This window comes from Capra hircus, chromosome 6, assembly GCF_001704415.2.
Source record: "Capra hircus breed San Clemente chromosome 6, ASM170441v1, whole genome shotgun sequence".
Classification (NCBI taxonomy): Eukaryota; Metazoa; Chordata; class Mammalia; order Artiodactyla; family Bovidae; genus Capra; species Capra hircus.
Window position 1 is genome coordinate 22,478,776 of NC_030813.1, and position 26,217 is coordinate 22,504,992.

The 26,217-nt window shown below is 45.5% G+C and overlaps 1 protein-coding gene across 2 annotated transcripts in view; it reads right to left on the bottom strand.

Annotated features, from left to right (window-relative positions):
- Window positions 336–26,217, bottom strand: part of NFKB1 (nuclear factor kappa B subunit 1) — a 125,552-nt gene continuing 99,670 nt past the window's right edge. For both annotated transcript variants that reach the window (XM_018049265.1, XM_018049264.1), the window contains exons 12-24: window positions 25,505–25,648; window positions 23,520–23,609; window positions 21,326–21,511; window positions 19,690–19,831; window positions 16,300–16,414; window positions 10,288–10,489; window positions 9,502–9,671; window positions 9,082–9,184; window positions 7,141–7,265; window positions 5,325–5,391; window positions 4,826–4,998; window positions 3,838–4,009; window positions 336–1,267 (exon numbers count right to left, since the gene is read on the bottom strand). In XM_018049265.1, the coding sequence (XP_017904754.1) occupies window positions 1,110–1,267; window positions 3,838–4,009; window positions 4,826–4,998; window positions 5,325–5,391; window positions 7,141–7,265; window positions 9,082–9,184; window positions 9,502–9,671; window positions 10,288–10,489; window positions 16,300–16,414; window positions 19,690–19,831; window positions 21,326–21,511; window positions 23,520–23,609; window positions 25,505–25,648 (1,847 nt within the window). In that variant the 3' untranslated portion in view covers window positions 336–1,109. The remainder of the gene's footprint in view (window positions 1,268–3,837; window positions 4,010–4,825; window positions 4,999–5,324; window positions 5,392–7,140; window positions 7,266–9,081; window positions 9,185–9,501; window positions 9,672–10,287; window positions 10,490–16,299; window positions 16,415–19,689; window positions 19,832–21,325; window positions 21,512–23,519; window positions 23,610–25,504; window positions 25,649–26,217) is intronic.

Consider the following 26,217-nt stretch of genomic DNA (forward strand, 5'->3'; position numbering starts at 1 on the left):
TCGCGCTGGAAGTCTTCCTGTCGCAGAGCCTCTGTTGTGCTAATGTCTCAGGACTTCATCACAAGAGGCATGGGGAACACAGAGGCTTGAAGAACAGTGCTTGATGTGGAGGAAGATGAGGTGATATGGCCTACATAAAACTAGCCTAGCAAGGATTTGACAAACCGAAAGCTTTCATCTCCAGTTGAAACACTTTTGATAATTTCTGTTGTTATTCATTTCTGGATCAAAAACTTGATTCTACAGCGAGCTGTGAATCTGAGAACCAGGCTGTGGAGTGATCCTGTGATTATAAAGAATAATCTTAGAAAAGTATTTATAGAGATCAAACAAGATGAGGTCATTAATTTGCTTTTCCTTTTATTATAAAAGTAAAATAAAAAATAGCATTTATAAATCCAACATTTTTTCCTTTAAAAGTATTTGATCTAAAAAACATATTTACAATAGCAAAATGCAGAAAAGGGAGGAAATACCATTTTCAGCATTGATTGTAATCATGTTTAAATATTGCCATGTACATGTTCCTTTTTCAAATCACAGACACAATTAGAAAAAGCAGTGAGCTTTTTTTTTTCCTTTCTCTTGCCACCTGGCTTGCAGGATCTTATCAATAGTTCCCCAAGAAGGGATGGAACCCGTGCCCCTGCAGTGGGAGCGCCAGGTCCTAACCACTGGGCCCCCCAGGGAAGTCGCAGTGAGTCTTTTAAAATCATACCAAGGTGCAAGGTGACATCCCTTTCCATAAGCCTTGATCCGAGTGCACACCTGTGCTGTGGACAGCCAGAAGGCAGGCCAGGCGGGGGGTGACAGCTTGTAATGAGAGAGGGTAGGCAGCAGAGGGACAGCAGCAATGACAACAGAAGGCAGCTGGTAAAGCTTGACAAGCTACTGCACTCCCAGCGGGGCATCAGCCCAGCCGTCATTTGAGCTAAAATTCATTTCAGAACCAAAGAAGAAATCCACGTTTAAAAGGCCTGGAACTATATCCAGGGTGCTCCAGGCCAGCCTGTGTTCCTCGGAGCACCCTTGAGTGCGCCTCCTTCCTCCGGGCGACACGGCGGAGTCTCCAAGCTTTGGTTTCCTCGCTGTTGGAAACTGCCAGCGGGCTAAATTTTGCCTTCTATAGGTCCTTCCTGCCCGTAGTCATGGGGCACTTTGTTAAGAGTTAGCAAGGAGGTGCCGCTGGTCAGAGACTCGGCGAGGCTGAGTTTGCGGAAGGAGGTCTCCACACCGCTGTCACAGATGCTGTCGTCCTGGAGCTCGTCTGCGGAGAGAAAGCACGGGTCACGGGGCTGCACCCGACGTGGCCAGGCCGGCCTGCAGGGTGCCTCCACCCCAGCGGGGGCTCCCCGTGCGTCAGGCAGGCTCGTGGGCTGCGTCGTGGGCCTCCGCTCATCCCCACAACCCACACAGTGGGGTGGGGCAGAAGACACCGAGCGATACAAAGGCTGTGAAACCATCAGAATCAGCCAAGTGTTTTCGCCTCTCTTTCTTACAATCTAGCCTTGTGTTTGTCAGAATCCTTTCTGAATTTTCTTGACTCAAAGTGTACTTTTTTTCTTAGAAATTAGGCGTATTTTTCCACCTACTACCTATTGTATAGCAGAGGAAATTGCTGAATGTAAGCAAAATAAATTGGTGACAGAAGTAGGAGCTAAAAATGAGCCTCTGGGCTGCACATGCTATTTGACACCATACACTGCCTCAAGAACATTTTGGTAGCAAAAAAAAAAAACAAACCCAAAAAGTGAAAATGCGCTTCTACTAGGCAGGTAGGTCTGATTTCCCTTTGAGAAGTGTCTCTAGGGAGCTGAAGAGTGTGAATGATTTCCCGTCGGGAGAGAGTGACCAGGGAAAACGGAAGTCGACCATACCCGAGTCAGAGGGCTCCTTCTTGTATGTTAAATTCCAGCACTGAAACAGTAAGACCTTCATGGCACTGACAAGGCCATGGTCACTGATGGATTTATTCAACCGATCAGTCTTTATGGGTTTCTGTCTTGTGCTAGGAACTGTGAGGTATTTTACAAATAACTATAAAATGAGGGCTTGATGCTTTTTAAGTGTTTACCTACTTCTTCGTGTGGAAGGAGCATCAGGTCATGGACAGGAGATGAGAGGGTGGTTTTCTGGGGGTACCCTGCTCTCTTCTAAAGGGTGTGTAACACCTGTCCTCACTCCCTTAGGATGGCCACCCCAACGAGGAGACACTGGTGTTGAAACGCATGGCAAGAAGGAGCCTGTCAAGTAAGGACCTGTCCGGGGAAAGGGAAGAGAAGGCTCACAGGCCCTGGGCCTGGATCAGTGCAGCGAGCTGGGGGAGCAGAAGGAACACAGGGCAGGGAGCAGGAGGGGGCGTGTGAACACCACGTAGGAAAGAGAGGACAGACAAGCCCGGGCCGCCACCGCCCGCAACAGTGCTGGGCAGGCAGGATGCGCTCAGTGGAGACTGGCTGAGTGGATGCCTGAACAGGAGCACACACACCAGAGCCACGGCATTTTTAAAGGGAATCACACTCCCTGTGTGTAGAGAATGGACTGTAGGTGCTGGCAGAGTGACAGCCTGGAAACTGGAAACCAGCTGGGAGCTGCCGAAGAAATGAGGTAAGAAATGGGGGCGTGGGTCGAGGGTAGTGGTCACAGAGGGGAGGAGGCTGGAGGGAACGCTGGGAGGTGCTGGGACCAGGGAGTGTTCACGGTGTCGCGGCCTCCTGGAGCACTGCCTTGCCCACGAGCGCCATGGCAGTGCTGAGTCTGGGCGTGAGGGGGTCCGAGCCCTGTGACGTGAGGAGGGGGCTCTGGACAAGGTGGGGGTGGGCATGGCGTGGAGAAGTCCAGGGGCAGGTGGCCTGAAGCAGGAGGCGGTGGTCACCTGTGCCCCGGGGGCAGCTGAGGAGGGTGGTGAGCAGATCTGAGTGGACGTGGGTCCTCGTGGTGAGAGGACTCCTGCCGCACGGGCAGGAGGAACTGACCACAGAGGGTCAAGGAAGGACGTCATGCGGTGTGAAGAATAGCTACAGACTTCGAGGAAGCTTGGTTGAATCAGAGAAATTGGTCTGCAGCTGGGGATCAAGGGAGTGTTTGTTTTCTGTTTACTCTGAAAAGATGAGGGGAACCACACCTGCTTGCCAGGGGATCCGGTCAGGAAGGAGAAAAGGCTGACACGTGAGAGAGGCAGGAATCAGAGGAGTGTCTGGACAGGAGAGGGGTGGGCTGGGGGGTTTGCTGGCGCAAAACCAGAGTTCCAGCTCTTTCTGTGTTCTCAGTGCAGCGAGGCGAGGACGCTGGGTAAGGGGCAGGAAGGTGTGCCGGCAGTTTGGGAGGAGAAGCCGAGATGGAGGTTTTGGGAGATGGAGGACTCTCGTGCTTATGTGTTCAGGCGGGGTGACAGGTCAGTGTTGTGGAGGTTGGCGGGGGAGGCAGCTGAGGGCGCAGGAATGAGGGGACCCCTGGAGGGAGGATGCTGAGCAGCTGATGGAAACATCGGGGTGTTAGCCCACAGTCTGGGGCGCTTAGTCCTGGTTCCACAGACACTGGTCTGCTCATCCCGCTCATAAATTTAAGAAGTGAGAGAAACTGAGCTTACCTTCACCACCCGTATCGTGGTGTTTTTGTCATCTGTTGCGGACCTCAGTAACTCGTGTGTCAAGGTGACTGTGCTGGGGACAGCCCCTCCCTGAGCAGTAGCAGCGGGAGGGGTGGGATGACGCACCTGGGGTCCGAGAGGGACACGGATACGGGGACAGTGTGTTCAGGAGTGATGGTGAGAAGGACAGGCCACACCCCCAGAGAACAGAGGCACGTCTCAACTGCTTTCTGTCTGTTTTTCGTTACCTATTTGTGGCCTTGTGGAGGCGGGGGCGAATGGCAGCGAGTGGGCTTGGGAGGTGGTCTTGGCCGGGCTGGTGTCTGCAGTGCAGAAGGCTGCCTGGATCACGTCAATGGCCTCGGTGTAGCCCATCTGTCTCAGGGCCTCCATCAGCTCCTTTATGGTGCCCCCGGAGACCTGAGAAATGAAGGAAGAATGTGCTTCTATGTTCCAGCCTGTGCAGGAAATAAGCAGGCAGGCTGTAAACTCGACACCACACCCTGTCCCCCTGCCAGGCTGCCTCCTCCACTGAGATAGCCAGGGGGCATGGAAGGTCTGGTGGAGAGCCTCTAAAAAGAAAGCAGGGAGCCTCAACATGGTCTTTGAATCAAGTTTCCTGTTTCAGCTCAGAGACCACTCAGGAAATCACAGAGAAGCACTTCATAGTGAGCAGAGAGACTGCCGAGGCAGTAAAGCTCTAGAGTGAAACCTACAGTCTCCCTGAAGCTCTGAAGACCGCTGAGAGATGAGCAATGATGGAATCTTCAATGGAAAGTAACTTCACCCCGCGGTTTTTCAGCATTTATTTTAGAAATTAGAAGCATCACCAGGTAACGGCTCTGCTAGGAGTGACCTCACAGAGAGCTGCTTCTGGGATGTGCTCACATGAGACCAAGGGCTGTACTGGGGTAGAGGAGGGCACAGATGTGGGCCACAGTCTCTCGTTCAAGAGAGCGGTGTCCTGTGACCATCCTGACCCTCCAAGTAGCATTTCTGCAGCACACCTCAAAGTATCTGAATACAACCAAGGTGGGTTTCCTCCTGGCCCGGGTCACCCTCCCAAGACTTGGGGAGTGACTAAGATTTGATTGCTCAGAGTTAAGGGAGAGGGGAAGGGGCTGTGCTCTGGCCGGTAATGTTAACACAGTCAGATAAACACAGCCAAGGGGGTCGCAGAGAGTTGGACGTGACTTAGTGACTGAACTACAGGGACAACGTAAGGTGACACGTTACCTCGTAGTTGTCCATGAGGGTTTTGGAGGGAGCGGGACTCAGCCGGAAGGCGTTGTTCAGTATCCCCAGACCTAATTTCTGTGCCAGAGTAGCCCAGTTTTTGTCTGGATCAGGAATTTCTAGCAGCTTGTAGAGCTGCAGCTTTGCATCTTCAGTCAGCTGTTTCATGTCTCCTAAAGGAGATCAAGAAGAAACATGACCATCCTAACTGATCAGAGACTCTCACGGGGACTGGTCACGGCCACACAGCTCCCCCTCCCACCCCAGGGAAGCAGTCGTGCTCTTGCACCGGAGAGTCAGCAGCCACCCAGGTGAGCAAGAACGGCCCACGCTGTGGTAGATCACAGCTGGACCTTCTCCGTGGCAGGACCCCCCACTTCTGAGAGAAGCCCCCGCCTTTCACAGCAGAGTCTGGGTAACGCCGGCTCTCCCTCAGCCCCTTTCAGGGTCAGGATGGAGGTGACACTGGCTCAGGGCACCTGGTCCTCCCACAGCTCACCTTGTGCCAGCAAATCATCAGGCGTAAACTCTGGCTCATAGGGTTTCCCATTTAATATGTCAAATACCTGTTGGGAAGAAAAACACGGGGATGTTACAGGGACTACCAGGGAAATCAGCTGCTTTGTGGTAAGGGACTCAGCCCTTCTTCCTCAGGAGGGGCTTGTACGCCCCTAAGATGGAGTGGGAAGGGGCATCGGTGCCCTGGCCTGCAGACTTGTTTGCCCTCTGGGGCTCTGGGCCCAGGAGGCTGTGCCCCACAAGCACTGTCTGAGCCACATAGGAAGACCCCACCCAGCCTCACAGAGAACCAGGCCACAGCCCTTTTGAGGGACAAAGGAGGTCCAGGCCACCCAAGCAGCCACATGCTGGTCAGAGTCGATGGTAAATGACGTTTCCCTGAGAGTTAGGGCAAGAACTGAACCCAAGTCGTGCTGTGAAGCTTTACTGTCTGGCTGCCCCTCTTTCCTGGTAAAAAGACTCATGAGAAGCAGTTTTTTAAGCTTGCTCAGATTGTCGGAGAAGGCAATAGCAACCCACTCCAATACTCTTGCCTGGAAAATCCCATGGACGGAGGAGCCTGGGGGGCTGCAGTCCATGGGGTCGCTAAGAGTCGGACACGACTGAGTGACTTCACTTTCACTTTTCACCTTCATGTATTGGAGAAGGAAATGGCAATCCACTCCAGTGTTCTTGCCTGGAGAATCCCAGGGACGGGGGAGCCTGGTGGGCTGCCGTCTGTGGGGTCGCACAGAGTCAGACACGACTGAAGCAACTTAGCAGCAGCAGCAGCAGCAGACTGAGGTGTACAGATGCTCACAAGGCTTGAGGATAGCCTCGTGCCACCATTCACCTCTTAACTGAGGGGGCAAAAAAGTCTTGGGATAAAAAATAATAAGAACCTACTGTATAGCACAGGGAAGTCTATTCAATACTTTGTAATGAACCACATGGGAAAAGAATCTAAAAAAGTGGACATATGTGTAACAGATTCAGTCTGTTGAAACTAACACAACACTGTGTATCAACTATACCCCCAATAAAAGTTAACATGTAAAGGAAAAAGAAACCTCCATAGCTATGGAGGCTTTCCTGCATTCCCTGCAGTCACTTGGCTGACTGGCCCGGGTGAGGACCACGCCGGGTCACCCAGTGGCTTATCTTTGTGTTCTGTGGTGAGGTTTCTGGGAAGACCAGGCGCTCAACGTAGTGGGCTCTCTGCAGGGTTACTCAGCTCACACCACACAGGCCCTGGGGAGGCGGTTTCTGCCAGGGAGCAGCGCCTGCCCCTCAGGAGTTCAGTTAGTTGGGCTGGAGATGTGCGCTGCCCACCTCCTCCTGTGGCTCCCCTCCCTGGGCCCAAGGACCTGGTAACCGCTTTCATCTTCAGATCTTGGGTCAGCAGAGTTCTGAGGAAGGCTTTAAGTCTTTTCTGTTTCCACTGATGAAAACCCCCAGAAGAATCCCCATTTCGTCTCATGTTCAGCAGTTACTTACCGAAGTTCAGGCCAACCATGCCGTGCATCCTGGCTTCAGAAACTCAGATGGGAAGGATTCTGGTGTGAGTTCAGAATGGGCAACACGCTTTGTGAATTCTGAGTTTCTCTCATCTAACTCTGATCTGATTAGGCATACGCTTTTATGTTCAGAACTCTGCTGACCTAGATCTTTAGCGGATAGGCTTTTCAAGATAAATACAGCTCGTGACAAGCAGCCTGTCTTTTAAAAATACCAGGTGCGGGCTTCGGGGAATAAAGACTGAGGAAGACCACTTGCCGCCTCAGAGGCAGCCAGCACGCTGGCGGAGCGGGGCTCACCTGCCAGCTGGAGGCCATGTCCAGAGGAGTGGTTCCCGGTACGACCCCTTCATCCTCTCCATCCTCATCCCAGGAGTCATCCAGGTCATACAGAGGCTCGAAGTTCTCCACCAGGGGATCTGCTCCTGCGGAGCCAAGTCACACAGCATTAGGTAAAACCCACATCTTCTCGGCTCCTCACTGCCCACAGGGGTCAGATTCTATGAATATATAAAACACATTTCCACTGAAATATCCAGAAACCTGCTTTTAAATTCTAATATATCTTGACTGTAAAGGTGACCAATGATAGCTCTGTATAGCCAAGGATACTTTCAAAAACACAGACTTGGACTGAGGCTCACATTTGACCCCATAGGATAGTTGTGAGCGATGCACCTTTAACGTGAGGACTGAGGACAGTGGTTTACAGGGGCTACCTGGTGGCTCAGGAGACAAGGTTCCAACCCTGGGTCGGGAAGACCCCCTGGAGAAGGAAATGGCAGCCCACTCCAGTGTTCTTGCCTGGGAAATCCCACGGACAGAGGAGCCTGGTGGGCTACAGTCCATGAGGTCACACAGAGTTGGACATGACTTAGCGACTAAACAACAAGGGCACACCCTTAGGCTTAAGGCCCCATGTGTTCAACTTGATGCCTGGCACCTCGTGTTTCTGTGTCCTCACCTGCTTGCTCAAAAGAGCAAAGCTGCTTTCTGTCTAGTGCCAACCTGTTCTGTTTTATTCCTGGGTTATGGCACTGATCCTTAAATGCAAAGCACCAAGAAGACCTTCTGGTAGGATGTGTAGTTATTGAAAGGTCATAGCTTCTAGTCTGAAGGCATTTCATTATCATAACCAGTGACTCCCCAGACTAACCATAAACACTGCAATCACTGTCTCTTGTTCATGGGAATGTTCAGCTTGACGAAGGAGAAAAGAGAAGGCTGCTGCTTATTTGGGATATGATGTCAGAAAAATATGGTGCCAAAGAAAAGGTTCTTATATTTTTCCTAGTCTCAGTTTTTTTTTTTTTAAAGAAGGTATTTAATCTGCTATTTTCTTGAATTTGTGAGGCATTTATTTTCTAAAAACAATAACCTTGTAAATAAATCAAATATGCCAGGATAGGCTTGAGATACCAATTACAATTAAACATTTTTGAGGTTCTAAATGTATAAGGCAGTGGAGATTCAAAGAGGAGCAGGAATAATTTTCCTATATCTCACAGGATGAAAGGGTTGAATTGGAATAACACTCTACATCCTTGAGCAAAGCAGGGGAGAGAAACAGAGAGAGAAGAGTCTGGAAGTTCAAGGTGACAAGATGTGACTCAAGCTCTGCCCCTTACTGGGGCCCAGGAACTGGGATGCAAAAGTCTCACCAGTCTGTTTCCTTGGCTATAAAATGGGAATAGTAATGGGATTTGTCTCAAAGGGTCACTGCAGATTAAGTAAGATTAAATGAGACAGTGTGAAGTACCTAGCCCAACAGAAGCTAGCAATGTTTAGGGTTTGGTACATGACAGTACTCGACACATGGCCCATGTGTTTGTCCCTATCATTTTGGCTTCTCAGAGACCTTTCTTACAAACGGAAGTCTTCAAATGCTTTATTATACCAATAAACGCTTCCTTCTGAGGACCTGTGATGGGACCTTAAGGTTGATACTGCTCCAAATTCTACAAGGAATTCAGTTCAACCTTAGGATCTCCTGTCATGGGACTCAACTTAATCCAAATCCAAAACATGTGAGTAAAAATTAACATGACCATCAGCATGGCACCCAGGATTACTAATACAAACAGAGCCTTCATGGCTTCTAAGTGGGATTTGCAGCCACTTTTATTTATTTGTGCCTTTCTGCAGCACGTCTGTAGGTTAAGGAGGCGGCCTGGCTGCTCTAGCGGTCTGGGTTTGCCTTCCTGATGACATTTTCTAGGGCTGACTACCAGGCTGCCTTACCTGCTGCTTTGAGAAGAGCCGCCAGCCTGGTGGACCCCCTCCCGGCTGCTATGTGCAGGGGTGTAGTTCCGTCATAAGTGGTGCTGTCCACGTGGGCATCACCCTAAAATCCGCCCACACAGAAAAGGGTTAGCTCAAGGTCCTCTCGCCCTTCTGTCCCCACCTCCCCTGCCTGCGTGGCTCTCCAGGTCATGCTAGAGGCCTAGCTGTATTCTAGGCAGGCTCTGCCAGTGCAGAGATCCTCAGAGATGCCGGGCAGGGGAATACTGGAGGGCCTGAGCGGCTATTCTGAAGCCTCCAGTAGATACTACACAGGTAGAGCCCACGGTAGGGAGAGAGGAGCTGTTAGCGAAGTTTGAAAAGATTTTCCCAAATACCCTTTGGGAATTGAATGAGAAGGCAGGTAAGTGCATCCCTCACCTCCAGGAGCAGGCAGCCAGCCAAGGAGATGTTGTCATGCTCCACGGCCAGGTGCAGGGCCGTGCGCCCCGACTTCCGCTCCTGGGCGTTGACGTCGGCCCCCGCGGCCATCAGCAGCAGCAGACACGGCAAGCTGTTGCTCATCATGGCTACATGTATGGCATTCAGACCTACGGCCCAAGCACAGGGATGGTCATGGGGAGGCAAGGCTGTTGGGGGTCAGCATGGGTCTCTACTCCAGTCTTTATAGGTGCTGTAAGTCAGCTGTCCTGCATGTAAACCCCAGACTCCTTTTGTGTTCTAGAGACAATGAGAGCACATAAACATTCTCTGAATAAAGGATGCTTTCTACATATTGAGGGGGCTTCCCTGGTGGCTCAGATGGTAAAGAATCTGCCTGCAATGCAGGAGACCCAGGTTTGATCCCTGGGTCAGGAGAAAGGAATGATAACCCACTCCAGTGTCTTGCCTAGAGAATGTGTAGCCTGGCGGGCTGCAGTCCACGGGATCGCAGACAGTCAGACATGACTGAGCAGCTAATACTTTTTCTACATATCCAGAATGGTGTTTGCTCAGGTCTTGCTTTTCCCTCCTACTGACTATTCCAGATCATCTTTAAAGGAATTAGCTGCAGCCAGCAATGGAAATTTCCATGAGAGACGATGAATTCCCAGTGGTTAAGGAAAGCACTTTGGGGTGCAGATCAAATAGGCACATTTATCTGGTAGCTACTTATTGTTTGGAAAGCAGACAGAGGTTATACCACGATGTGTGATTGTCTCTTACCTTCCCCGTTGGGGTGGTCAATAAGTTGTGCTGCCTTCTTGTGCTTGAGTAAAATACCGAGAATTTTATCATGTCCTTCTTTGGCAGCGAGGTGCAAAACAGAGTTACCCAAGCGGTCCAGGAGGCTCAGGTCAGCGCCCGCCCTCAGCAAGTCCTCCACCACAGCTTCCTGTCTGGTGATCACTGCCAAGTGCAGGGGTGTCTAGGGAGTGGAGGAGAGGCAGGAGGTGACACTGGTCAGTGGCACAGACACGTGTAATCCACTGGCTTAGCTGTGACTGCGACAGGTGGAATCATACTGAGGGCCCATTTCTCATTCCCAGATTAAGTTCTCACCTGTGCAAATGAATTACTCTCCATTCCATATCATATGCTAATGATAAATATACATTGGACTGACATTTAGTCAGTTATCAAAACTATTTTTTATATTTACAATTCTTTTTTTTAAAAAGTTTTTAATTTTTATAATTCTTAATAGCTTTGTTTCTGGCTGCAGTCAATTGATTTTTGACAGTTAACTCCTATTAGTAAATTCGGTTTTCTTGAATTTCTAGTAGGAGTCTTACCTTCAGCTTAGAAATCATATGTTAACGAACCAAATCAACTTATGGTTTTACTGAAAATGTTTAAACAAACTACCCAACAGAAACCAACTGACAAAGGTACTGTTGTTCTATAATAACATGCAAAAAAAATTGGTAAATTAAAAAATATTGTTTCAGGAACAAGATCCATGAGACCAACCAACAGGATTCTGCCACCACACTTTATAAAAGGATTCTCAAAGGCATAAGAGAACAAGAGAGCCACCTCACAAAGAAGGCTCAGATGGACAAACGAGCCAAGCTGCTGACACGTAACAGGTGCATAAGTAGTCCATTTGATTATCCTGCCCACAAAGCGGCACCTCAGTGAATGCAAATGAGATGTTTTGAAAACTGCATTTTCGAGATGAGTAAGACAAACACACTCAAGAAAGTATCTTTCAAAGAACTTAGGTCACTGCCAGAACAGCAGTATATTTTTATACAGATCAGTCTATTTCACAGCAGCCTGTGAAATCCAGTCTCTCTAAGGACAATTTGCCTACACTTTCCTTCTCAGTAAGCAGTTTCTGGCTGTAGTGGTGACAGCAGGTGGACCACCAACATCCTTGTTGGGCACACGAGGTGAGAATGGGATGAAAGATACTGTGCTGCGTCATTACAGTGATTATTTAATATAACAGAAACAAAACAGGATTTTTTTCCCCAACATTTCTACTCTCTTTTTTCCTACCCCCCTTTTTTTTTCATCGTTTAGAACTATAGCCTGGCTTGAAATGAATCATGTCCTTGGAACTTTAGACATTATAGCCATGAGCTTTCCTCTCAAAATAAAAAATAAACTGTGTTTAGTAATCAGATATGTCATTTGGGGAGATGAGGAAAGGAAAGAGAATGAGATTGGAAAAAAGACCTGAGACCACATTATACCATTCAGAGATTTAACATTATCTGTAGTTTTAATATAATTTTCATATCATACAAAATCTCTTAATAAACTTTTTTTATTTTTACTAATGGTAAGTTGTTTTTTTTTTTTTTTGTTCTCTCTATGGTCCTATGGAAGGTTTTCTATGATATTTTAGATCCTAAACCCCAGGATTATATCTTAAGTAATTATACAATGTAGGAATCTAGGAACTTTTAATACCATGCTTGCTGGCACATGGACTTAGGCAGACATTTTGCAGAGCCAAGTAAACAATTACCCCAGCAACCCAATTCCTGCCTGAGGGACACAAATCCACAAGGGCATGTGAGTGAGACTCTTCACTGAAGTACCGTCTGGAGGTAGGAAGTGAGAGGCTGGCTAAGTGTCAACTGTTGGGAAACAGGTACAGAATAGATAGAAGATGTACACAACAGGCTCCTCTTCAGGGGCGGAAGCAATGAGCTAGTTGTATACAGAGGTGCATGGATAAATTCCACAAACAGTGAAGGCAGAGAGATCGTGACACGTAGGACAAAGCCACCCATGCAACTTAAAAATACATGCACGAAGAACTGTATGAACACACACCCGAGAGCAAGTAAAACTGGCAAAACCCAAGTGAGATCTGTGGATTATATCAATTTCCTGGCCTTGATACTGGACTAGAGTTATACAAGATGTTATCACTGGGGAAACCAGGCAAGGGTACATGCAACCGCCTCGTACATTTTTTGCAACCACCTATGAATCTAAAATTAAAAATTTAAGGAAGTTTTTTGCAAAGCAGAAGCAGTATGTATAATACACCATGGTTTGCATGTAAGAATAGACTTTCCTAACACCATACACAAAAACAAACTCAAATGTAAGGCCAGAAACTATTAAATTCTTAGAGGAAAACACAGGCCAAACATTTTGACATAAATCACAGCAAGATCCTCTTTGACCCACCTCCCAGAATACTGGAAATAAAAACAAAAATAAACAAGTGGGACCTAATTAAACTTAAAAGCTTTTGCACAGCAAAGGAAACTATAAATAAGATGAAAAGACAACCCTCAGAATGGGAGAAACTAATTGCAAATGAAACAACTGACAAAGGACTAGTCTTCAAAATACGCAAGCAGCTCATACAGCTCAATACCAGAAAAACAACCCAATCAAAAAACGGGCAAAAGACCCAAACAGACATTTCTCCAAAGAAGACAGACAGATGGCTAACAAACATGAAAAGATGCTCAACATCACAAGCAAATCAAAACTACAATGAGGTACTGCCTCATACTGGTCAGAATGGCCATCATCAAAAAATCTACAAACAATAAGTGCTGGAGAGGGTGTGGAGAAAAGGGAACATTCCTGCACTGTTGGGGGAATGTAACTGATACAGCCACTACGGAGACACATGTACTCCAAAAAAATCTACAAACAGTAAGTGCTGGAGAGGGTGTGGAGAAAAGGGAACATTCCTGCACTGTTGGGGGAATGTAACTGATACAGTCACTATGGAGACACACGTACTCCAATGTTCACTGCAGCACTATTTACAATAGCTAGGACACGGAAACAGCCTAGATGTCCAGCAACAGATGAATGAGTAAAGAAGTTGTGGTACATATATACAATGGACTATTACTCAGCCATAAAAAGGAACACATTTGAGTCAGTTCTAGTGAGACGGATGAACCTAGAGCCTGTTGTACAGAGTGAAATCAGAAAGAGAAAAACAAATATTGTATATTAATGCATCCATGTGCAATCCAGAACAATGGTAACGATGAAGCTCTTTGCAGGGCAGGAATAGAGACCCAAACAGAGAGCAGAGTTGTGGACACGGCAGGGAAAGGAAAGGGTGGGACGAATAGAGCAGCACTGAAACACACATACCACCATGTGTAAACCATGGCTACTGGGAAGCTGTGGTGTAACGGAGCTCCGCCTGGTGCTCTGACAATGTAGAAGGCTGGGCGGGAGGGGCCACACGTATACTTACGGATGACTCATGCTCTTATACATGAGAAACCAACACAACATTGTAAAGCAATTACCCTCCAATTAAAAATAAATTTTGAAAAGGTATATTAAAATATCTGTCTACTTTAAAGTATATATGTTAAGGTAGCAAATACCTAGGGAAATACTTATATTTGGGAGTGGGACTGAGAACTTGTATGCTGCTAGGCCCGGTAACTTTGATTCTCTAATGCATATCCTTACATACTATTTTAAAAACTGCAAACATATATATGATAATTAAAAACAAAAAATACATGCACAAACCCCACACTCAGGTTTTATAGGAAACATATGCAAATAAAATTGGTATCAAGCTAGAGTGGTTGTTTATGTTGCAAGCAGAGGAATGGGAGAAAATAGTTTAAAAGGAAAAGATTTCAGAAATATTTTCAGAAAAATCTTAACCCTATGTACTTATATTATTTTGAGTGCAGCTTTCTCTAGAGGGTGGGTGGAAGAGAGATTTGGTCACGACAGATGGCCACAGAAATGTACTAAGATTAGTGAAAGGTATTTTGGGAGCATGTTTCAGACAATTGCCAAATAATCCAAATTATTTAGGGAACTGTATAATTTCCCATCAAGAATAGCTAACAGAGAACTTTTACAACAGAAAAATGAAAGTTTAAATATTAGTGGGTTTCTAGTTCCCAAATAAAAGTCACCACTGGGTGTGTGTTTGACACCTTAAAGGCCAGCCAGGGGGTCCCAAATCATTGCCCATTAATGAAAATGATGGTAAACGGGTGCAGGAAGTGAACCTGCATGCCCCCAAGAGTCCCCACATCAGAAGGCATGGAAGCATCAAAGGGGGTGGTTTCAGAGTTCTGTCCCCAGCACAGTGGAGAGTCTCAATAGGTGTACCCGAATGATACAGTGAGGAGTTTGGCACATAATAAATCATAACTACTAAGCCTGTTGTGCAGTGTCCTTTGCAGGTCCTATTTATAAACAGAAAAACAATTCCTTGAATCTGACATACAGGCACTGAACTTAAGCACTCTTTGAAAGGGGGACTGAGAAGTACAAGGTCCCGTTTCCAGTTATATCTGTATACTTGTGACGGTGAAAGGAAGAGGCGGTCCTAAAGCCTGAGAGACTCAAGCTTTATGGGCCAAGTGACTTTCCAAATACCAGCAACACCCAAACTGGTATGAAAATGTGAAGAAGCTATCCTTTAAATACATACCTAAAATTAGACCTCATTCCTAGTTATGAGTCAGTGAAGAATTCCCCAGCTTCATTTTCCCTTCGATCTTAAGCATGACAGCCAAAGACGTGGCCTAATGCCTTAATATCCAATGGGAAACTTACTTTCCCTTACCAGGAGACACAGATCAACCTGATCCCTCTATTCACAGATAAAGATCTACTGGGAGCTACATGTAAACATTTCAGTGCTACTGCTTTTACAAAACGACTCACATCACTGCTTTAAAAATTAAGAACTGGAACAAGCACCTTTACTGTATAAATAACTGTACATGGTGGGTGTCTGTATTTTTAGAGGGAGGGGTAGGCTTGAGTCAGGCATCTGGGCATGCCATGGAGGCCCAGGAGGACTGGGAAGTCATTTTGAGTCTTGAAGGGAAGGAGAAAACAGAAAATCTGAGAAGGGCACAAGACCAGGAGGCTGTAGAGAAGGCTGGTGGGGCCGGGGAAAGGCAGCGGGAAGGGAGAGCACCAGGGGGAGAGGGAGGGCGCAGACCCCATTCACCTCCTCCCAGAGTGGCCCCTTGGCCTGGGAGGCTGGCCGGGGTCTGCCGGCTCCCTACACCAGCATCCCAGCTTTGCTTCTGACACCCGCAGTCTCCTTCCCTCACCTGAAATCTGCGTGTACCCACCAGGCAGCCTCACTGGGTCTCCAGTCAGCTCTACTCTCTGAGATACTTGACGACCTCTGTAACAAGAGTTCCTCAGCCTGCTTTTAAGTCTACCTAATTTCTGTGTGAATCTGATTTGGGCAAATCTCTTTAGTGTTCCCTGTTTACTTCACCTTGAACGTTATTATTATTATTTTGTATTTTGAATTTTCTGTTTTTTGAAAGACACTTGTTCCCTCTCAAGCAACCTTTTTAGTTTTCTTTATTCTTGACTCAGCACCCCTTCATTCGACAACCATTTAATCTAGATGCTGTCAACCTGTTCAGCACACTTCAGACTTCTTGTAAATCACTGGCCTTTCAAACTGAAAACTTTTTGCAATTCTATTTTTTCTTGACACGGGTGATGTATTTATCCTGCAGTAGACTGTCTGCTTTGGCAAGTTTCTGAAGCTTCAAGTTTGCAGTCTCTCGGCAGGATGCTGAATTTCACTGTGGGGTGACTGCTATTATACCCATAGATCAAAGGGTCCTCATTCATAAAAGAACATTCCTATGTAATGGGCTTTTTGCTATTACACACACTGTTTTATTTTTGCTACTGTTCACATTATATGTTACCATTAATATACACACAAGCATAGGTACACACCATGGCTTTTTCTTCATTCATCTCCTAGATATTTCTGCTTACCTGGTAGAGATCATTTCTCATGTTGATAATTTCATCAGAAATCAAGCCAGATGTGACTTCCAGCAGATCTCTCACAAGCTGATTATGAAGGTGGATGATTGCCAAGTGTAAGACACTGGAATAAAAATATAGTGGCAATAATCAGCTAAAGTGTTAATGGAAAAAAAAAGAAAACAGGTTCTCATGATAGGATTAGATTTGTAAACTGAATTTGGCTCTCCTACCTAGTTTCCTTTGGCGCGCAAATGTCTGGAATCTATGAAACATCCTGAACCCGAGGTGGGTGTGTTACTGCCTGCTCACTTACAGAGCCTGCCTGGTCTCTGGGGGCTCAGTTCGGACTCCTTGATGTGTAAAGAAGCCTGGACTTTGAGGCAGAGAAGTCTCCAAGATCAAATCCTAGCCCTGCCTCTGTGCTATGGTTTCAGGGCATTTTCTTCTCTAACTTTTCCCTGACTTACCCAGACACACAGATGATGAGTTAAATGCCTGAACTAGGATTTGTTCAGAAAAATGTAGTTATCTCACCTAGCACTGCCCCCTCTTCCAAAATACAAAGTGGTGGCTCTTGAAGAACTTCCTAGATCCCAAGAGGGGAGAGTGGAGTTAGACTCGTAACTATAGGAAGAGGCCTTGAAGGAAACCTCCAGAGGAACAATGTGATTGAATTTCTCCCCTGAATTCTCTCCTCTGCCTGGAATGGTTTTGCTCCTCTTGTCTGCCTCAACAGTGCCTCTTTATCCTTCATGCGCCAGTCCAAAACTCACATCCTTGGAGAAGACTTTCTCAGTTTCCAAGGCAGAGCAAGCTGTCCCCCGCTCAAGTTTTCTGCTTGGTTGAGCAACTACAGTTTTCTGTACGTCCCCTCTCTCTGTCTTCTGAGCCTCTTGGAGGCTGGTTCTCTCTCGGTCAGTCTTACAGCCCTGGCACACAATTTAGACACTAAAATAAGGATGACCGAACAAACTGAGGGCTTACAGTAATGAGGCTGAAAATATTGGCAGGTGCCAAGCATCACTCCTAGAAACAAAATTTGTTTGTTAAAAAAAATTACTATTAAAATTAATTGGAAATGACACAAGAATAAAAAATGGCTAGTTTGTTTAGAGCTTTTAATACCAGACTACACTAAGCATTTGACATACATCATCATATTAATCATAGTCTTACAAGGTAGGTAATTTTGGTGATGAAACTGAGACTTATGGGTATAAGAGAACTCAATCCAGGTCATATATCACGTCCATGACTGTCTTGCTCCAAAGCCATCCCTCAGTTCCTTAAGGTCTCCTGCTTCAGGGGCACGTGTGCGCTGCTCTGTGGGGTGGTGGTGAACATCCCGGATGATGAACCCTCTGAGGTATGGACAGATCCCGGTGCAGCACACACCCAGAGGATCCCGTGGTGGCAGCACACACGGGATTTGAGCACAGGCTGCATTCTCTCTAAACATGGCAGGGGTCATTTTCCTCAGGCCACTTTCTTGGCAATAGCAAGTGTGTATTACGTGGGATTAACACTGACATAGTGGCATCATTATTTGAGAGAGATTTTTAAATGAATTATCTCAGGGTTTCAGTACTGTCTCTTGAAACTTAGGACTGAAAGAACACCGATGAAAAGGTCCTGAAGTCTGATGCAGACGTGATGTATGTATACCAAGAAAAAGGTCGTACTTCAAAAACTGCCTAAAAATTTCCATGTGTAGCTCAGCATTTCATAGCAGAAGTACATTCCCCCTCCCCCATAAATTTTCACACCCTTATGGGAATTTCCCCAGTACCAGAATTTTTTTTTTCATTGTATTTTCTGTGATGACTAATGGCCACAAGGATTCAGATTAATAGCCGAATACAGAAAGCTCAGTGAAAACAAGGGACCTGAGCTGTGAAGGCTCAACACTATTCCTGTCTGCACTCTTATGAGGACTCTTCCTTGGCCTCCCCAGTCTCACCTGTCTGGCTTCCAGCTGCGGGGAGTCTGGAGGGAGGGCGTGCTTGCATGAGAGTGTTTGGGGACCTGGGAGGGGGCTCTAAAGATTCACTTCCTGCCTGGGCAGGGAAGGCTCCGTCCCCAGCCTCTCCACATACTTCCAGGTCCTCACATCCGTTCATACCTTCGCCTCAATGCCCCCACTTGAACGCGTGTGCCTGTATCCCTTTGCACAGTCCTCCCTTCGGACACCCGCGGTCCCTTTCTAACTTAACATGCGCTCACCTTTCTTAGGCTCATCAGCTGGTCCCTAAGAATGTCATCTGAAGTACTGCTGTCCTGTCCTGGTTAACTGCTTTCTCTTGTGGTTATATGCTACTGAATGCTAACTGGATTATTTAACCCTGTAAGACACGTTCTGCTGTTGATGACATTACACAGCGACGGCTGTGCTGGTTCCTCCCATACTGTATAACAAGGCCAGTGGTTACACCACATCCTTGGTTACACTGCAAGGAATGAGAACAAAGGTCTCTCTTTGAAACCCTGAGGTTGGCACTTTCCTAAAGCATTTGCTTCAGTGTTTAAACTAGGTTTAACACAGCACCCAAGAGCTCTTCCAGAGAGAAGGATTTCTCACTGTTGATGCTATTTTGGGGAAGGTTTTGAGCAAACCACTGGACTTGGACTTGAGAGCTGCTGTTGCGTGCTATTTTTATAGGCTTTTGAGATTATTTTAGAAGTCTCAGTGAAAGGATGAGGAGAACTGTTTTAGAAAAAAGCCAGGTGTCCCTGCGCTTATGAGCCCTGCGACACCAGAAGGGGGAAGCACGGTTGTGGAATGGCGGACTCCCACACCACGTGGGTGAGAGCAGAAGAGTCTGGTCCAGTCACAGACTGGTGGCCATTAACACAGGCAGCAGAGAAGGAGCTGCCCACCAGGAGAGAACGACGATGGCCTCTCAATCATTTTGTCATTGTTGCTCTTGTGCTGGTCTCTGTTGGGCTTTTCCTTGAGATTACTGTTACCACAGGTATGCAGTGGGGATAATAAGCACTTTAGACATGTGGTAAGACCAAACTTTATTACATTATTCCAATAAACAAAAATATTCCAATAAACGAAATGTTTATTAGATATTATTCTAAATCTTATTCCAACAAATGAAGCAGGGCTTTTCAAAAAGTACCATTTGCCACCCACATCTTAGTTTTCTAACCCAGAGTGCTGTACTCTTGGATGAGTAACCAGCTATTTTAGAACTCAACAGGTGGGAACCACAGGATAGAGAAGCAGATCACACCACAGCCTTACTGGTGCATTCTTTTTCTTGAGGGGATGCTTCAGCAGCAGGATTCAGTGACTTCAATCAATTTGTCTCACCTCTAGCCAGCATGCACACAATTCTTTTCTCTCTGTCCCTTTAAAACACCTTGTTTACAAAAGTCCTGACTTACCTGTCCCCGTTCTCATCCTGCACGGCAGTGAGATGGCGCTGGACGGCCAGCAGCATCTTCACGTCTCCCGTCACTGCATAGTCAAAGAGGGCATTGGCGTGCTGCTTGGCCAGCTGCATAGCCTTCTCCAGAAAGAGGTTATCTGCAAAGCAATGGTCACAGTCACAGTTGAGTTTCCTGTACTTGCTCTACAGGAATGGCATGCTTGAGGCCAACACTGTCAGCATCAGCATTCTGAGACCCTGAGACACATTGATTTAGTGGAAAATGCTCCTTTCAGGGGCTTCCCTGGTAGTCCGAGTGGTAGAATCCACCTGCCAACCCAGGAGACACAAGTTCAATCCCTTGGCCGGGAAGATTCCCTGGCAGTGGAAATGGCTATCCACTCCACTACTTTTTCCTGGAGAATCCCATGAGCAGAGGAGCCTGGCAGGCTACAGTCTATGGGGTTGCAAAGAGTCGGATGCGACTGAGCGAGCACGTGCACACACACACCTTTCAGTGCTTTTGGATTGCGTTCACTGCAAAAAGCACAAGTGGATGTTGGCTCACTGACAAATATAGAGGTTGATCTCAAAAAAAATCTGTCTACAATTTTTTTGGGGAAAAGAAATTCAGAAATGTCTGTTATTTTAAGGGGAATAATCAATCTCCAAATAATGCTCACTGGATTTTGCCACGATTGTAAAGAATCAATCTCTTGGGGAAATAATCCTTCACTGGAATCTTAAATGACTCTCTTGTTGGGCAGGAAGTGTCAAAAACCAGTCTCTGCCACAGACAGACAGACTCTCTCTGAGCCACTGGTGTTTGTGTGTTAGGTCTTTATTTTTATCGTCTGTGACTTTGTTTTATTAATTTTTATTGGGGTATAGTTGCTTTACAGCCACTGGTGTTCTTGTAAACTTTGCTTCCTGAAGGTCAGTGGGAGGAAACTTGTGGCTTGCAGGCCAAATCCTGTGTGTGGCCTGTTTATTATGGCCCCCTAGCTAAGCATGGTGTGTACATTTAAGAAAAAAAGAATATGCAGCAGAAACCCTATTAGCCCCCAATTCTACTTATTCACTATCTTTCTGTTACAGAAAAAGTCTTCCAAGCATAATCTGGGATGACCTAGACTTGTGACTCATATCCTAATGGGTACTGGTTCCAAATAGGCACTGTCCCTCCTAATCCTAATTCTCCAAAGAAGGCAGTAGCATAAAGGGAAAAGTTCCTATTTTCAGGCAGTTCCACCTCAGTGTGACAAGTCAAGCTACAGGCAGAGAAGGGAGACTGTCAAAATTAGGCAAACTGCTCTCTATTGTCTGCGGTGGAAAAGATCTAGATTATCTCTCCTGATACCCTAAAACTGCATGACATGACGGTAGAAGCATATGTAAATGTCTGTACTTTATTGCCAGAGATAACACTGGGCAAATGGAAACCCCAGAGTGAATAAAGTGACCCGGCGGGCTTTTCGAAAGGCATACAGGGCTCCGGAGAGCACCCAGAACCAGATGTGGACGTGTCATCTTTAGTCTTCAGGTCGACAGAAGATAAACCTGTCTTCTGGAAACAGGTTCTCCACCCAGACCTGACTCAGCCCTCGCCAGCCAGTGCCACGCGGTCCTCCGTCCTGCACGAGCTCGCTCACCCTGGAAGCTGCAGTTCTCTTCTCTTACTCCCACCGAGCACGTCAGGTTAGCGGCAGTGCCCCCCGTGCAGGATGCTCCATCTCGTTCTGTGGTTTCTGTTACTTGCTCGGAGAGATTTACAACCTCTCTGTCGTCACTCTTGCCACAACTTTCAGGGTCATTTTTAGATGGGGTGTCTATGGTTCCTAAGATAAAAGCCAAAAAAAAAAAAAAAAAAAATCAGCCTTTTCTCAGTAAGATCTATTCAGTTATAATTCACTGTTTCAGCAAAGGTCAGCCAAAGGTAGAGGCAGGTTTACTGCAAAGGGAAAAGAAAAAGTTAATTTAAAATTCCTTTTCAAATGATCTGTTTTCCAGGATATGTTAACACCTACAATTTCACTAACTGTTGATGTTATTTTCTATTGAAATTGTGGGACCTAGGGAGCTATTTGTTTTTTTTGTTTGTTTGTTTGTTTATTTTCATTCTTATTTTCCTGAAGAAAGAAACTTTGTATAGCCTTCAGTGCAAAGACTTGAGAGCCATTCTTTGTATTATACCTGGTTGCCTCTTGGCTACATAACTTCTGAGTGCAAATCACTGAACCCTTTAACACAATATTGCAGAGAATAAATCATAATGGGTAAAAATTGTTTAAAAAATGGTCATAAGTAACCCAGTTTGAAGCTATTTTAAAGTCACTTCCAGAAAACTTTTTTTAAATTGAGGTGTAATTGACATATAACATTGTAATAATTTTACATATACAATACAATGACTCAATATTTGTATCTGTTGCAAAATGATCATTACAATAAGTCTAGTTTAACATCTATCAGCATATAGAGTTACAAATTCTTTTCTTGTGATGAGAACTTTAAGAGCTTAAAAAACATGTTTTTACATTTCTAAAAATGTACATCTTATCCTGTTTATTTGGAAAGGAGGAAAATGAAGTAAAGCTCTTCTAGGAATTACAAGGAAGTGGCATTTTTAAAATTCTTGAAAGCAGAGCAGCTATTTTCCCCATCCCGTGCTCAAGCAAATTATGAAGATGTGGTCTAAATTCACATTCTTCACTGTGGGAGCATCCTGTGCAGTTTCTGATCATCCTCATTCAGGTCCTACTATACTCTCTGACAGCTACTTTGAGAGCACTGAGGTTTACAGGCAGACCTGGTTCAAATTCTGGTTCTGCCACTAACAAATAGGTACCTTCAGTGAGTGAATGGACATCTGTGAACCTTGATGTGCTCTCTCTATAAAATGGAGAAACTAATATTTTCTTTACAGTGGAATCAAGAAGACGATTAAAACATGTAAAAGCATCTGACATGTTCAACAGGTGTTGAACACACGAGAAGACCTTTTTGTATTCTTTTTTCAATAGGTACACTGAAATTGTACATCAAAGAATTGATGCCTTTGATCTGTGATGCTGCAGAAGACTCCTGAGATTCCCTTGGACTGCAAGGAGATCAACCAGTCAATCTTAAGGGAAATCAACCCTGAATACTTGTTGGAGGGACTGATGTTGAAGTTGAAACTACAGTATTTTGGTCATCTGATGCAAACAGCCAACTCATTGGAAAAGGCCCCGATGCTGGGAAAGATTGAGGGCAGAAGAAGAGGGTGTCAGAGGATGCGATGGCTGGATGGCATCACCAATGCAATCGACCAGAACTTGGGCAAATTTTGGGAGATGGAGAGGGACAAGGAGGCCTGGTGTGCTGCAGTTAATGGGGTTGCAAAGAGCCTGACACGACTGGGCGAATGAACAGCAACAACACGGGAATGGACAGGCAACGTGAAGCACGAACACATGAACAACTGCTAATTAGCGGGTACATTTGATGAGAAAAGACCATCCCTATAACATTCTTTTTTTTTTCCCCTATAAAATTCTAAATGTCTTCAAAAGTGTAGTAGTTGATAAACAAGGAGAATCGGTAAGTTTGGTGACTTTATGTTTGTTGTTTAGGTAAGTCTGTTTACGCTCCTTTCTAATGTTCTTTTCTTTCCCCTGTTTATGCCATGTACAAAGTAAATATATAAATATAAATACAGCATCAGGAATATAATTTCTACTCTCCACAGGAAATAATATTTTGGGGGAAAGAAGTTATTGTCTTAACTTATTTGCATTTATCAGTTTTTTTCAAGATAATGTTGTGTAAGTAATGACTGGAAAAAAAAAAAAAAGTGCTACTTACCATGCTTCATCCCAGCATTAGATTTAGTGGTTCCAGGATGGAAGGTAATTCCACCATACGTGGGGAATCCATAGTGGGGGAAGCCATACCCTGAAATGGCAGATGTAACAAATGAAACCTCATGACAATTAAAAAAAAAAGCCTCAGCAGACCTTAGTGTCCCCCCATCAGGTGAGCACAGGCTTCCGTGCACCTGACATGTTGCTCCTGTTGTGAGTTAGTAACACGTGCAGGGGGTCGTGGGATCATGAACATTCCATTCTGGCCAGAAGCCAGGCTCTGGGCAGTGTGCAGGAGTTCATATCTGAGGCCTCCCACTCCCGCATGGTGGGGAGAGCCTAACGGTGAGGGGCTACCACCCAGACTCAGACTGGTGGACACAGAAGACGGTGAACTAATCTCTGGAGAGAAAAAACTGAACCAACCCAAATACATCTACTGACTCCTCAACAGAAACACGCCCCCACTGGTCACTCTCCTGCACCTTTTGGTGGAGGCATAAGCTGGTAAAACTCTCTGGGGTGGCAGTGGGCATCAGTCATGCTCTGTGACTTAGTAATTTTACTTCAAAGAATTTAATTTACAGAAATAAACTGGAATAAAAGAAAAGCAATGTGGATAGAGGAGTTCAGTGCATTTTATATAAAAAAATTAGGAAACAATGTTCAAGTAAGTTATACTATGGTTTGTTCACTTGATAAAATATGAATCATTAAAATGATGCTTAAAAATTATGCTTATGTAAAATTTATATAACCATGGAGAATGCTTATGTTAAACTGTTAGGAAAAAAAGCATACATAACTCTATTCACAATCATGTGAGAATAATGAATAGGTCATATGACTAAATGGATTAAAATAATATATACAATGAGGAACACAGCTATGCTTGGAGAAATGTATAAATATATAATATATATACAAAAAAATTAAATAGCTAATCTATAATGGCAGGACTTTATATGTTTTCAACCTTTCTATCTGCTAAGTCACTTCAGTCGTGTCCGACTCTGTGTGACCCCATAGATGGCAGCCCACCAGGCTCCCCCATCTCTGGGATTCTCCAGGCAAGAACACTGGAGTGGGTTGCCATTTCCTTCTCCAATGTACGAAAGTGAAAAGTGAAAGGGAAGTCTCTCAGTCGTGTCTGACTTTTTGCGACCCCATGGACTGTAGCCTACCAGGCTCCTCCGTCCATGGGATTTTCCAGGCCAGAGTACTGGAGTGGGGTGCCATCGCCTTCTCCGCAGTATAGCATAAATATAAAATGAAACCTTTTCAATGTTTCCAAAGAATACCAAGACAACTGTATCCGCCTCCTCTGCCTCTCAAAAAAACATGAGGTGGTAACATACCAAAATGTTAAGAGGTATTCTTTGGATAACTGACTTCATGACTTTTTTTTCTTCTTACAGTTTTTGGTATTATCTATCTACATATTCGCAAAGAGTTAGACACGACTCAGCAACTGAACTGAACTGAACCAATCTACATACTATAAATTCAACATGTGTTCCTTTGAAAAAAGCTTACTGGGAGATTTTTCTTTTTTGGCCATGCTGCACTGCATGCAGGATTTTACTCTGACCAGGGGTCAAACCCATGCCTCCTGCAGGGCCAGTCCCACTGGACTGCCAGGGAAGTCCTAGGAAAGTTTAATGAATGTTAATACATCATGTTCAGTGGAGTTCCCTGGTGGTTCAGCAGTAAAGAAATCTGCCTGCCAACGCAGGAGACATGGGTTCAATCCCTGGGTCGGGAAGATCCCCTGGAGAAGGAAATGGCAACCCCATTGGGTTGAATCCCATGGACAGAGGAGCCTTGTGGGATACAGTCCATAGGGTCATACAAGAGTCGGACACGACTTAGACCCTAAACAATAACAATCATGTTCAATAATGTCACAAATACTCAATGCACAGACAAGGAAATCTAGAAGGAAATCCACCGTCTCTGATGTGAAAGAACAGCCTCGGTTCATACCTGGGCCGGTACTTCCAGCACCCCCACCTCCACCACCGCTGCCAAACATGCCCCCGCCTCCGGCTCCAGCACCGCTACCACCGCCAAAACTGTCCGAGAAATTGGGCATGAGCTTCTGTCGTTTCCTTTGCACTTCTTCTTTATCTGTATTTAAAGGAAGAGAAACCAAAGGAGAAGAGATTGATTCAGTTCCACTACTAGCCACAGAAAGAATATTGATTCTGATGGTATTTTTAAACATCTTAAAGGGAAACAGAAAACACCCAAGGAGGAAGAGATGCCAAATTTCAAGAAGCATTATATTTATTCCAATGAATACGAAGACCAAGAACTAGCCTCAGAGAGACCACAGAACAGTACACACCCAATTCTCTCTGGAATAGATTAAGTGCCCCACGTCATTCAAGTTAGTGAGACACTAGACTCCCCCAAAAAGATGAAGATATTGAAAAAACTGAATGAGAAAAACATTACTGCATTACATTACAACATTACAACATTTTCACATGGTCATACAAAACAACTGTTACTAATCGGCTAACATTTATTATGCATCTACAGTGAGCTAAGTGCTGTGGATAAAGAGAAGTATGACATCATGTCCTTGCTGTCAAGAATCCTCCAATATAATTTTAAGGTTTAGGGGAAAGACAGAGAGGACACGATAATACTATGTACGTTAAATTCATGGTGCCAACTAGGGTTCCAGGAGT